The 14,107-nt window shown below is 43.4% G+C and overlaps 1 protein-coding gene across 5 annotated transcripts in view; it reads left to right on the top strand.

The window, feature by feature from the left end:
• Nucleotides 1–14,107, top strand: part of Ptpn13 (protein tyrosine phosphatase non-receptor type 13) — a 178,070-nt gene that overhangs the window by 104,200 nt on the left and 59,763 nt on the right. For 3 of the 5 annotated variants that reach the window (XM_038346696.2, XM_038346688.2, XM_038346681.2), the window contains exons 18-23: nt 4,045–4,459; nt 4,600–4,694; nt 6,606–6,662; nt 13,006–13,095; nt 13,509–13,616; nt 13,744–13,875. In XM_038346696.2, coding sequence (XP_038202624.1) covers nt 4,045–4,459; nt 4,600–4,694; nt 6,606–6,662; nt 13,006–13,095; nt 13,509–13,616; nt 13,744–13,875 — 897 coding nt within the window. The remainder of the gene's footprint in view (nt 1–4,044; nt 4,460–4,599; nt 4,695–6,605; nt 6,663–13,005; nt 13,096–13,508; nt 13,617–13,743; nt 13,876–14,107) is intronic. The other 2 variants (XM_038346705.2, XM_038346715.2) reach the window with 1 other exon arrangement.

Raw genomic sequence — 14,107 nt, 5'->3', positions numbered from 1 at the left:
AGATGGTTTTAAACCATACTGTGTGCTGAGACTCAAACTGGGTCTCATGGAAGGGCAGCTAATGCTCCTAACTGCTGAGCTATCGCTAAGATCTGAACAGGGTATACCATGTGGGCTCTAGGATACACATCTACATGAGGAAGGTCTCAGCTCTGAGCTCTGGAGAGGTGGGTGATAGCTGACTTGGGTTTGGAGGTCCGTGTGGGAAAGAACAAGGAGCAGGATACAGGCAGGTGAAGTGGCCGCCCTGCAGTGAAGTCAGGCATTTGAACGGCAGATCTAGTACCTGCTTGTCATATTTGAGATCATCCCTATCTGGTGGCGTTGATAAATAACCATAGCAACCAGCTGCAAACACAATCCAGCTCTGTACAGAAATCTATCAGAGCTGAAATACTGGACGCTAACCCTGCATAACCACATGTTGCAGTTAAGGTGATTTGAAATCACTTCTTTCTGGTAAACCTCTACAGGCTTAAGTGGATCGCTCTGAAGTGTCTGAGTGAAGGGTTAATAGCACACACTGGTAACTCATGTTTCTGAATTCTTCTGGAGCTTTTATTCTGAAATCTTATAAAAGTTTTCCTATAGCATAGAGTGGGATGCCAGCTCTAGGTAAATGTTTCTCGCCTCTCAGGATCAAAGGGGAAACCATGTGTTCCCCTTACGTAAGGTTCTAGGAGCTGATGTGAACCTGCAGAATCACAGTCTTTGGAAATTGGATCCCTGAATCTGCATTTTCATTGAATTTCCTCATATATAAGTTTTAAAATATGACAGCCATGGCTATTATCACATTACCTTTTATTTTCTACTTTGCTTTGCTAGAACTTGTATATGCTTTTATATTTTTTTAAAGTACAACAAGTACCACTGATTAAAGGTATCAGCATTATCAATGTTTATTATCAGCACTGGATCAATGTTCCATACAAACTGGAATTGAACAGTGAGAGAGCATATCTTTTTATATGTGACAGAGCAGGGGGAATCAGAAGACGAGAGCGTGAAGCTGGTCCTTTCCTTGGTGTCTCACGTGAAATCCCACATCCAAATTTTTGGGGCACCAGAAACGTTTCTAATTTTGAAGCTTTAAGAGTGTGGAATATCTGCAAACACATAAGGAGACGCCTGCGAGGGACGGAACCTAACTTTAAGCAGGGCCTCTTATGTCTTGTCCTCACACACGTGGACCCGCAGGTGATTTTATGCTTCTCAGTGTTCTGACTGAGACATCAAATGAAGCCGAGCACCGAGTCTCTTCCTGAAATGTCTGTGCACACGCAGTCTCAGCTCTTAGAGCATTTTGGATTTTGGGTTTTCACATTAAGGGAATGGTTGAGCCTTAGTCACGCATGATTCTCACCTCGAGTAAAGCAGCTGATGCTCAAACCAGACTGCTACAGACTCGGAAGGCTCAGGCACACTACAAAATCTGGCTCAGTTCCTCCATCTGTAATGTTATTGTCACAGCCATCATCTATATCAAAAGGTCATTGCAAAGTACAGATGAGTCCATACCTGTATGGATTAAGGTGTCCGGAAAGACAGGGTTGAGGACATGGAGTTGAGTGGGAATGTGCTTGCCTAGCATACACGAGGCCTGGGTCAGTTCTCTCTCCCACTACTCAGCAGCAGTGATGCCGCTGGTATGTATAGTGAGACTGGCAGTGTCAGTAGCAGCAGGCACTACACTGCTGCTCTGCTGTGTGCTTCTGGACCACATGCCATGTACCATGCAGCAGTAGTGTGGTCGTGTGTGTATGACCTTAGGAAAGAACTGAGTTTTCAGAGTCTCATTTTCTTTCTCCATAAGAGCGAGCACTCTGAATATTTCACAAACTCAGTTCCAGATTTCAAATAGCAAAATACTCGTGGAGAAAACACTCCAGGGTGGTATTGTCTGTATGCATTCCCATATCTTATAAAACCTTCAGAGGAATTATGCTCCACTTTGAGTTGTGTTAGAAGTAGCCATGTTCTTATTTACCTGTCTGGACTAAACAAGTGGAAATTCCTGCCGTAATCCACAGGAGATCGGTGGACATTCATACTAGAGAATGCTGGTTCTATAGAAATCCCTAGAGGTCATTAAGTCCCGATTTTCCAAAGAAGGAAATGGTTGGAGAGTAGAGAGTGTCTTTCCTAATTAGATGATGGTGAGAACCCACTGTGGGTGCAGTATTGGTCTCCTTGCCCCTAGCAAGAGTTTACATATAGCTTTCTTTCATAGAACGAAGAAATAAATCACAAACTTAGCTCTTACGTTAAACAGTAAGTACTAAGGATAACAATATATGAAGTCTATCTCCCAAAGAGCCTACGGGAAAGTCAACAGCATGAGGAAGTACAGAATGCTGAGGAGAATGAGCAGGAGCAGAAGCCGTTTAGAAGGTCCTCCCACAGGCTGTGTGTGAAGCCAGCAAGGCTGTAAACTTCCATCGGAAACACAGCAGTGGTGTTAGACTACAGCTCCGTTGTCTTTCCGTAGCTGTTGGTGCATGCTGGAGTGTGTTCTAGTAAAGGCAGCTCCTGCTGTCTTTCTGTAGCTGTTGGTGCATGCTGGAGTGTGTTCCAGTAAAGGCAGTGGTACTGATGAGATCAGCCATGGTTATACTCATGGCCCATGGCTCCGTGAGGCAGTGAGCTGTGGGTGGATTGAAAGGACCAGTCCTTGACATGCTCAGCAGACAGAACCTAGGAACTGATCGCCATTATTGTGCCAGTTTTGGGTGTGGAGGTGTTTGCTACCATTGAGTTGGTGTTTCCTTTTTAGATGAAAGAGAATAGAAATACTGTTACCCACTCCAATAAAAACCCCATAGATTAAGATGATTCTTGGAATTCCTCGGTACACACAAAGATCTTGAATTCCACTTCCATCATAGAAAGCAACTACTGTTCCCTGGTGATAATGAGGTGTGTTAATTCAAGTTTCATTCTGATGCATGAATATTATCTTGGAAATTGAAATAAGTGAATCACAACATTTTCCCAGCTATTTGACATGCTTGTCACTCTTTAATACGGATAGAGTATACCCTGATATGCCAGGTAGAGCGGGACCCAGAGCGTGGTTTATGATACGGTTTGCCTAACTCACAAACAACAACATCATTTAAAGCTTTGTTCCTAGGTCTTGTTTGCGTGTAAAGCAGTAGTTTTGCTAATAGCTTCAAATGTCAGAATACTGAAGTGATGTAGAATAACCAAGGGCTTGACCTGAAGTATTTCTAAATTTAGCTTCTAAAAGCAGGCTTTTGGCCTTCATTTATTAGCAAACAAAATCTCAGCCTGGACAGTCCCATGCTTATAGACACAGAGGGAAGAAGACCAGGGCTGTTGACTGTCCCTGGCTCCGGTGCCTCCTTCATCGTGAAGTGGAGATGGGAAGGTGGGGTTGGCACAGTGGTGTAAGAGCATGAAAACCCGCCCTGAGGGCGTCTGGCTTATCACAGCACTGCCGAGCTACAGTGTGTGTAGCTTTCAGTTGTGGTTGTTCATCTCACTGGGTTTTGTGTATCCAGAGTGGAATGCCATCTTCTCCATCTGCAGTCTGTTTCGTAAAAATGAAATTATAATCAAGGATTCCTTCTCTAGGCAAAGCTCTCTGCAGAGCTGCTTTGTCAGACTCACAATCCATCCTGCTTCCATCAGCCCTTCTCCCATTCATAGTTTGCTGGTATTTCAGCAGAAACTCTATGAGGGTTAGAAATTTGTTTTCAGCGTGAAAAGCCACAAGGAGTCTGGGGTGTACCGGCCTAAGTCACGAACATCACAGGATGAAAGAGAGTTGGTAGGTGAGATAAGAAATGCTTAGTCCAAGACTGGTGAAAGCAAAAAGGATGGAGTGTTGTACGGAAGCCAGGACCCTCTAACTCCTTTTTAAAACCCTCAGTTGCCAACTTTGAAAGTGCCCAGCTAGTGCTGGCAGTCGAGATGATTAAAACGTGCACACCCTATGTTGCCTGTTAAATCGACTCTTCTCATAAAGGTACTGACTGCAGTGTTTCCATCGTGTAAAGCAATCCTATTTCCTTGTAGAGAGAGCTTCGTTTAGGAGCCTGAGCCTGCAAGCAGAATCTGTTAGAGGATTTAATATGTGCCGCGCAATCAGCACTGGCAGTCTGGCCAGCAGCACCCTCAACAAGCTTGCCGTCCGACCCCTGTCAGTTCAAGCTGAGATTCTGAAGAGGCTCTCCTGCTCAGAGCTGTCGCTTTACCAGCCACTGCAGAACAGTTCCAAAGAGAAGAATGGCAGATCTTCATGGGAGGAAAAGCCTAGAGGGATGAGTAAATCCTACCATGACCTCAGTCAGGCCTCTCTCTATCCTCATCGGAAACAGGCTGTTAATGTGGAGTCCCTACCGCCAGCCTTTGTGGAGCTGGTGGGAAAACCACTGTACCCGATGGCGAGACCTGACACAGAGTCCCTGGCAGGAGTCACAAAGCTTAATAAGTAAGAGCATGCTTGACTAACCCACAGCCGAGACTGGGAGTCCCACGTCTGTGCCTTTGTTTTTGTTTAGACTTTTGTCATTTTCACCGTATTCTTTTCACACTGACACTTCCCCTCCTGCCTTCCTCTTCCCTCTTTAGTTCAAAGTCTGTTGCCAGTTTAAATAGAAGCCCCGAGAGGAGGAAACAGGAATCAGAATCATCCAGTGAAGACCCTGGCCAAGCGTATGTCATAGGTCAGCACTACCAAGCTCTCCTGCTTTCTCCCGTAGGGAACTGAACAGAACCTTGCTCGTTGCCAGCCTGTTGCTGTGGATTCTAGTTCTCAGACTGCGAAGATTAAAATGCCTCAAGTAAAAGTCAGTCCCTGATCCAACGTGGTACTGCTTCACGCCAGTACTGCTTTTCTCCCTCTTGGTCACGTGGCCCTGGGCGTCCTAGAGAGCACCTGGGCCTGGCACACAGCTCTGCATTGCCTCCATGCCTTCTTCCTGCAAGCCTGTGCTAGCTGGCTCTCAGTGCTGTGCTTGCTCTTTGAAGGATAAACTTACGTTTCTTTTAGTTTAGAAGGGATTAGAATAGCCTCCAGAGCCTTAGATTACTTTATGAAAACCACTATGATTGGTAAATGGCAATTATTAGTTAATTTTTTTTTTTCAGATTTTTACCAGCTTGTTTCTTGGGGCCTGTTAATTACCTAGGTCTTGAAATTGAGTGGCTCTGGGTGTCGTGGTGTACGCCTGTATCCCAGCGTGGAAGAGACTAAGGTCCTAAGACTGTGAGTTCAGGACCAACATAGCAGGACCCAGTCCCCATTAAAGGGGTGCATGAAAGTGTACCTGCACCCATGTGTGTGTACCTGAACATGTGTGTATGCCTGAACATGGGTGCATGCCTGACCATATGTGCACGTATACCTGAACATGTGTGTACGTATACCTGAACATGTGTGTATATACCTGAACGTGTGTGTGTATACCTGAACATCACCGTATGTTCAAGAGTTCTTTACCTTGCGCATCTTACACAGGAAATCCAGTGAAGAAGAGCAGCTGTTGGAGCACAGAAAGCTAGGCTGCTGCTCAGAATGTGAGCGACTGGAGAGCAGGATCCCCTCCTGTCAGCCCTCAGAGTCTGTGTATTTCTCCCTTGGACCCTGAGTTTATTCCTAATCACCTAACGTGAAAACTTAGTTTTTCATTTTGTAATTGGATTGGGGACATGTAAAATAAATGAAATCACCGGAGAACTCTACATTGTAGTTGATAGATATTCCTGGCAAGCAGCATGGCTGTGTGTGTGGCGGCATCGTGTCTTTCAGAGATCATGCCACCATCAATTGAAGTTGAGCCAGTGGAAAGACGAGCGGGCGAAAGGCAGGATGTCATCCTATAGGGTGAACCTGTAGTAAAATTAGGGAAGAGAGACCGAGTGAGCACCTTAGGAAATGATATGTAAAGTATGTTTACATATGATGAGATCTCACGAGCTGTAAGATCATCCCCATATCAACAGGGCCATAGCTGCCCACCTTCAAGCCTGACTAGGCTGCTGTAGGGTGCGGCACACACACACCCGGCACCTATAAGGCGAAGCCAGAGGGTTTACAACTTAAAACCACCTCCACCCATTGTAGCAAGTGTGGGGCTAGCTTAGGCGATACAGGGTCAGAAAGAAAACAAACCTATTAAGATCTATTTGTTTTCTGAATTTTTTATTTTATCCATTCTCATTGAATATTACATTTTCTTTTAATATTTGGACAAGTGTTTTTTAAACTCATTGCATTATAAGTATTTCACATTTGATATATCTAACTATCATGTCAGAAACAACACATTTGAGTTAAATATGTGGTCCCAAACAAGTAAATATACTTATTATTATTTAGAAATAGTAAGTATGCCCTTTGTGGATAAGACATTTCTCTCAGTGTAAATCACAGAAAACATTGCTGCCTTAATGCTTCATTGATCTGTGTGTGCGCGCGCGCGTGTGTGTGTGTGTGTGTGTGTGTGTGTGCGTGTGTGTGCGTGCGTGTGTGTGTGTGTGTGTGTGTGTCTGTGTGTGAAGTTTTCAGGAAAAAATTTACTTCTACAGGTTCTGGCCATTTTATAAAATGTCTAATAATTTAATTTATACCACAGGAATGACTTTGCCTAGTTCTGGAAACTCTTCATCCCAAGTACCCTATAAAGACAATGGTAGGTTTGCAAATGTTTTCCCTAATTTTATTGTATTCTTTTTCTTTCTTGTACCTTACATCGTGATCTGGACACAAGTGTGGAGACTCCTTATTCCATGCCAACAATTTAGCCCTTTGTCACAACTGAAGAAGGGCGGTGCCCCCAGCACCGGGGCAGTGGTGGGCAGTGGTTTTGGCTGTAAAGGGAAGGGATGGGGGAAAGGGCACTAGGAAAGGTCACTGCTTGGGAGGCTAAGACCGTGGCCCAGGGCAGAGGTGGTTTTGAGGTGACTTGAAGGGGATGCTTGAGTGCAGTCCTTCTGTCATGGTTTTTTAAATACTGAGGGCTGGCCTGTTCTCCAGACCTCACAGGAGTGGAGATAAGCATTTCAGATCAAGGGCACAGTCTGATTAGAGGCATGGAAACATTCAAAAACAATAGCAGGGGTGTTGGTAAAGAAACACGTGAGGTCAGCGTTAAGTGGGACCAGTTCTGAGTCTCTTCCTGAGTATTAGAAGCAGAACTGAAGACTTTAGATGTGAACCTTCCCTGCTTGGCCACTAAGAAAGCTGTAGGAGTATGACCCGTGTGGGCAGTGACTCAAGTCTGTATTCAAACTTTTTATGATTTATTGTGAAAATGTTTGTATCTTATTTGATCTTTCTAACAGGTTTATGCGTGGGAAACAATATTCCATTCTTATCTGCTATATATGTATATGTATGTGTGTATGTATGTATGTATGTATGTATGTATTACTTGGCACCAACTCTTACCCTTAAATCCTGAAAGCTGAATTATTAAAAACCTGTGAGAAACAAGCGTGTTTGCAATGAAAATTAATGATGTCGTTGAGGCTGGAGAGACAGCTCATCCGTTAGACTTGGTCTTGCAGAGGACCTGGGTTTGCTGCCCAGCACCCACACCGCGGCTCACAAAGGCCTGTAACTCCAACTCCAGGTCTCCTCGGGCAACTGCACTCCCACACAAATACCACAGGCAGATAGGCACACATGCACATAACTTCAAATAATAAATAATGAAGCAGCTAAATTTGATGCCTCTAAGTTTAGTTCTAATTTTCCTGATAGTAACGACAAAAAAGTGAATCCTGAAATAAGGTCAAAGCGTTTTGTAGGCCAAAACTTCATGTACCAACATGTTAAGGACTCATTCTCCAATAGAAATAGGCGTACCAGTTATTCAAGAGAATGAGTTTGTGTTGGTGGTAAAATTGTTTCAAAAATTATAAATCTATATGCTGTCCTAAATACTCAGAGGAAATGAAGAAAGGGTGAGGGATTTTTTTTTTCATCTCCATTAGAAATTCTCAGAAAAGCTGAAAGAGTGACATAGGAGTCAAACTCAGTGACCATGTACACAGGCCTCCGCCATCAGGATGAGGGCACAGACTTCTTACGTGGACCTGCATAGCTCACATGCTGTGCTATTAACCTGACTGTGGTGGTAATAATGTGCATTAACGGTTACTAAGACCTTATATTACCTCTCATTTAGTCCCCACAATACCCCTCCCTATCTGGCGGGTGCTAATGTTGCTTCCTCTCCACAAATGAGAAGCCAGAGATCCGCTCTGCAGAGCTGGAGAACAGTGAGTCCTGATCTGAATGCAGAAGGTTTGTTTCCAGGGACCAAGGTCCAATCCACTCTGCAGACCTCTCTTGGCACACCGCCTGTTAGTAATAAACACCTCCCTGCTAAGCTTCAGGAAGGTGATAGCTAACAATTGCTCTGTGATGATAGCACACACATGTTTTGATTTAAATTCTGATAGACAAGAATATGAATCTGTACCAACTATCCATGAGCATATACAGACTTAAGAATTTTTTTCTCTTTAAATTTTCAGAAGCCTCATCTCACCAGCTAGCCTGAGCAGAAAAGCCAGTAGCCTGCCTGCAGGGGGAGCCAGTCAGTCTTTGGTTTTGTTTTTTTAGGATTCCTTTTGAACATGCCCAACTGAATGGGACTGGAACTGTGTTGAGAGTTAAGTTTTCAGCTGAGCAGTAGTGTTACGCACCAAGCCCAGTACTTGGGAGGCAAAAGCAGACGGATCTAGTTCCAGTCCAACCAGGGCTACATAATAAGACCCTGTCTCAAAACAAACAAAAACAGCAGAATGAAAAGAACCTGTTTTTATACCAATATGGTGCCACTGGCCCATTAGCCCCAAGATTTAAAATATGTCTCTTCTTGGAGAGGCATTACCCAAAGTGTCTTCTCCTTGACTCTTCCTGAGGCTGCCTGATGTGGGCAGGGCATAGTCTGTAACTCAGAGACACTGTTTTCCGTGCTTAAAACGTAGTTGAAGGCCGGGCAGTGGTGGCGCATGCCTTTAATCCCAGCACTTGGGAGGCAGAGGCAGGCGGATCTCTGTGAGTTCGAGGCCAGCCTGGTCTACAAGAGCTAGTTCCAGGACAGGCTCCAAAGCTACAGAGAAACCCTGTCTCGGGGAAAAAAAAAACAAAAACAAAAACAAAACAAACAAACAAAAAAAAAAAAACGTAGTTGAAACACCATTCCCCTTACTAAGTCCTATTGTTTCTTGAAGATTTAATCCCAGCATAGCGTTTAGCTTTGTCAAAAGAAAGTCATGCTCTTCCTAGTAACCAAGCTCGTGGCTGTGCTATTCTAACTGAAGACTAGGTAGGTTCCCAGGAACTGAGAGATGGGCAGGCCCTAGTGCCAGGGCTCACACACAGTCCCATTACTGTTTCTCGGAGACGTCACTGGGTAGAGCACAGGCATGTTTCACCTAAAGAACGGGAAATTTCAAGTTAGGATTCTTTACTTTCAAATAGTTGAAAAATGCTGTATTTGTAATACATGTTAGTAGGAAAAGAGAATTATTTTGAGGCCTTCATAGGTCCTCCTTATATTCATGCATTCATTCATGCTTGTTTTCATATAGTTAAAACCCAGAAATCTCTTCCTCCTAGAGACTCGCCAGCCCTGTTCGTTGCATAGACCTGTAGGCCAATAACTTTGCTTTTGTAGACACCCTCAGAAACTCCTCCCGGATAAGGAGAAACAAAAATGAAAAGGTATTGTCAGTGTCTTCTGTGTACAGAGAACCAAAGGAAACCACACTCAGCTTAAGTGTCTGCTGAAGTGTCCACACCTGCACAGGTGATCCTGCAGTCCTACTGATCTGTCCCTGCAGACACCACATGGCTGAGCAGAGAGCCTGCGAAGGGGGAGGGTAGCGGAGTTCCCTCCGTTTCTATTCAGGTGTTCCTTTGACTCCTGCTGCACCAGTCTGAACTCTGCTCCCTGTCTCTGTGAACCTCTGGCTTGGGGCAGATGTCATGTGGATGCTACTCAGGAACATCATACCCTGCTTCCTTGATGTCACCTCCTTTATACCCAGCAGGGAGGAGGTGCCAAGGCTGTCACTGCTGCTGCACTCCCCAGGACCACTCTGTAGGCCTGACCCCTGCTTCTGAAATGCAGCCATTTGATTGGCATTATTTCCCCTTTTATTTTAAATGTGGGTTTTTTCTGACATTACTATTAGCAGTCTGTTTCATGCTGAAGCTCAAGCTTGGCCTCGTCACACTTGCTCTTCTGACTCGCAGGTTTCATACCCTTGCTTTATTTCCCCACGATGCCTAGTGATAGATACTGATAGGAAAGTTTCTCAGGAAATATTTGAAGGCTAGTAGAATAACCAAAATAAATGAATACGTGCTGAAGTCACAGTCAAGAATCTTTGAATAAGCAAGCTCTGTTGCTTGTAATTAGGCATGCACATGTGCATGTGCACACACACGCGCAAACACAGACATGCTTGCACACATGCGTGCAGTCATGTACACACACATATACTATTAAACAGATGAGCCTTATGAATAACTAATCCTGTAACGACCTGTTAGAGGCAGAAGTGAGGAAACTGCCCCTCTTTGAAAGAGCACTTAGCGATGCTCACAGACTCACCCTAAGGCCATTCATGAAACTGACACAAGGCAGGGATCCTCTGTGTAAGCCAGGCGGACTTTTCTTCACAGCTGTGAGTAAAGTTGCCATCTAAAACCTAGCAGGGCCGCATGCCTTCCTGTCCTTAGCTACAGTAGCAGGAGAGTAACCTGGAAGCTGTCATTTCTCCCTCGCCCAGTCTTTGTTTTCTCCTGTCTACCTGCCAGGGAGTTTGCTTTTCTACTAAGCACATGCATTTGGACTTAACAAGTACCATACAATAATTAATTCACCAGCTTCTAAATCTCCAAATTCCTATGCACCAAGAGTTTAAATCTGAAAATTGGATGGGGGGGGGGCATAAAGAGGGGGATGCAAAATTCAGAGCAACTGTTACCGTCTAGTTGCTTTGCAGTATACTTTGATTATGTCTGGGTTTTTTTCTAAATTCTTCATTTAAGTACTTTTTATTTCAGTTATCACGGTGGCCTTACTCTTGTTTGCTTTATTTTGTGTTTTTGTTCTTGCTCTATATCATTTTATGCTTGTTACAACTGAGAACTAAAGCTTGTTGAGGGGGTCAGAGGGTGTTGCAGAAGCTGCTCGAGAGACCGCTGGTGAGCTTTTCTCGGCACTGTCTGGTGGGGATGGCTCCCTGCAGCAGCATTCAGGGATGTTCTGTGTAATTCCATCAGAAAGTCACCAGAAATAGTACACTGCTACCGTGATTACTGATCACCAATAGGTTCTCGTTCTGAAGGGGCATGCGAGCTACAGACAGATCAGATGTGTTAAGGTGGCCCTTAAGACACGAGGCTCAAGTCCCTGCTGACAGGAATGATGGTTCAGGTTTCCTTGGAGTAAAGGATTTATTTCTTGACTTTGAAGTACCGCTTTTTATTACTTAGGCATCAATACCTATTGCATGTTAATTCCTATACTATTAACACTAATTTAAATTCATTCCTGGCCTTAAATGTTGGAACATACAGCAAAGAAGATCCGCACTGTGAGTGGTTTCAGTCATTAGGAAAATGTGTGTAGAGCTGTAAGGAATCTCTGGTTTATCTCTCAGTGGAGACGTAATCTCTGTGTTTTGGTTTTGGTTTTTACAAAAAAGCATCAGTATGCTTAAGAACAATGTAGGCTTAAATTTTAAAATTCAGCTAATAAAACTATTTTCTCTGTGTTAACGCCCAGCACCATGACCACCTTAGTAGCCAGGCCAGTTCACTCTGCAGTCAGCATTAGAAGCTCACTGTGTGCATGCATGTGTGTTTGTGTGTTTGTCTATGTGCTTGAATTTTTTAATATACTTGGCTAATATGGCAATTAAAGTGTTGTATTTAGTGATTTAATTAAGATGTTTGCGAATGATAAGAAAAAAGTAAGAAGAAATTAGAAGCGGCAAATTGCAGTTGCGATGTTGAAGTTCATGTAGATAACAGAGTTAACGAAAGCTTGTGTACATACTAAGTCATTATTCTGGGTGTGACACCAGCTAGAAGATAAAGTTAGCTGTTTATCCCTGATCTGCGAACGCTGTCGGAAATCTTTTGAGTGTAGATATGATAGACGAGTTGTTATTTTATATAAAACCCCCACAGGAAATGGGTTTTTAAAACTAGATCCAGTTCCTTTTTATTACTGTTTTATTCCTCTGCTCACTAATAGTAGCTCACTAATTTATAAATAATATGTCAGCATATTGAAGGGAATTTTTTTTGTTTTTTTGTTTTTTGTTTTTTGTTTTGAGACAGGGTTTTTCTGTGTAGCCCTGGCTGTCCTAGAACTCACTCTATAGACTAGGCCTCGAACTCACAGAGATTGGCCTGCCTCTGCCTCCTGAAATTTTTATTTTTTACAGATTTCATTTTTTTTGTTCATATGAGTATTTCACCTGCATGTATGTCAGTACAGTACATGTATGCAGTGCCCCCAGCAGCTACCACATGGGTGGGAGGAGCCAAACCCAGGTCCTCTGGAAGAACAACATTTGCTTTTTGCTGTTTCAACTCCTCAAGCCCTGAGAGAAAATTTTAATTCGATAATTGTCAAAGAGTCTACTGTGGTGCAGTAGACAGATGACTCAGAAAAGCTAACATGGCTGGTTCTGTGCCTTTGCAGCAGTGGCTGACGGTCAGCTCTACTCAAAGCCTCTATCCCCTGAGTCACAGACTCGCTTGTAACTGGGACACACTGTTTAAAGAGGAGCGGATTAGAAGGAATAGATGTTATGCAATGTGCTTATAAGTGATGAATCACAGTAAAATGCTAGTGACTACAATGACCTGAAGTTTTATTTTTAAGTGACCAAGGAAATCTATTAATATTTGTTACTTTTTAAATTAGAACAAGCCGAAGATATTAATGCCTCTGTTTATTGTGTTTATTTTCTTTGTAAATTGCAAACCCTTAATAGATACACTGCACAAAAGATGGAGTGTCGTATCTTCACCAGAACGGGAGATCACACTGGTGAACCTGAAGAAAGATTCAAAGCATGGCTTAGGTGAGCCACCATGAGCATCCGGGGAGAGAAGGGAGCAGCTCTGGCACCTTTTCTTGTTTTTGTTTATTTACTTCCTGGTTAGCACACAAACAAGTGGGTATCATTGTGATGTTTTCAAACATGGACCATTATAATGTGTTCATTCTTGCCCCTTCCCAGCCCTTAACCTACAGACACACACACTCACACACGAAGACTCTCTCTCTGACTCCTGGGCATCACCAAGATGCTGCCTGCCCACTTCCATCCACCATCCTCCACCCCTGGTCATCAAATGCCAAAGATAATGTGCATCAAATACTTCACTTTATCATTTTATCTAAGTATCTACATTTATTTCAAATGGACAAATAATGAGTCATTAAAAGAACCAATATCATAAAAACACTTTTTCTTACTGTTCTGTTTTACAGGATTTCAAATTATTGGAGGGGAAAAGATGGGAAGGCTGGACCTAGGTGTGTTCATCAGTTCAGTTACCCCTGGAGGACCAGCTGACTTGGATGGATGCTTAAAGCCTGGTACTTCATATTTTGATATTTCCTGTGCTCTTTCTAATACATGAATTTGGATAAGAAAGGATGGAGTTCTAAGGTTTGCTGTGAGTCTTGTTTTGTGGTTGAACATACGTGACTGTACGTTTTCCAGGGGATCGCTTGATATCTGTGAACAGTGTGAGCCTGGAAGGTGTCAGTCACCATGCTGCAGTTGACATTCTGCAGAATGCACCTGAAGATGTGACTCTCGTCATCTCCCAGCCGAAAGAAAAGCCAACCAAAGGTAATACCGTGGCAGTCCGTTCTAAGTTCCTCAATGCCTTGGCCCAGTTAGCTGGATCTAAGCCGTTTATTTCCCTTCTGGCAGTTTGACACATGCTTGTCTAATTGTTGTAATGCATACACCTGTATCATTTTTTCTTTTTGAATTTTTTTCTGTATCACTCATCTTCAGTAATATGAACAAAACTGAATTCAATCATGTAAAATTGCCACTTCCATTCCCGTATCTTGGT

Source organism: Arvicola amphibius, chromosome 1 (genome assembly GCF_903992535.2).
Source record: "Arvicola amphibius chromosome 1, mArvAmp1.2, whole genome shotgun sequence".
Taxonomy (NCBI): domain Eukaryota; kingdom Metazoa; phylum Chordata; class Mammalia; order Rodentia; family Cricetidae; genus Arvicola; species Arvicola amphibius.
This window is presented reverse-complemented; position numbering and strand designations above follow the sequence as displayed.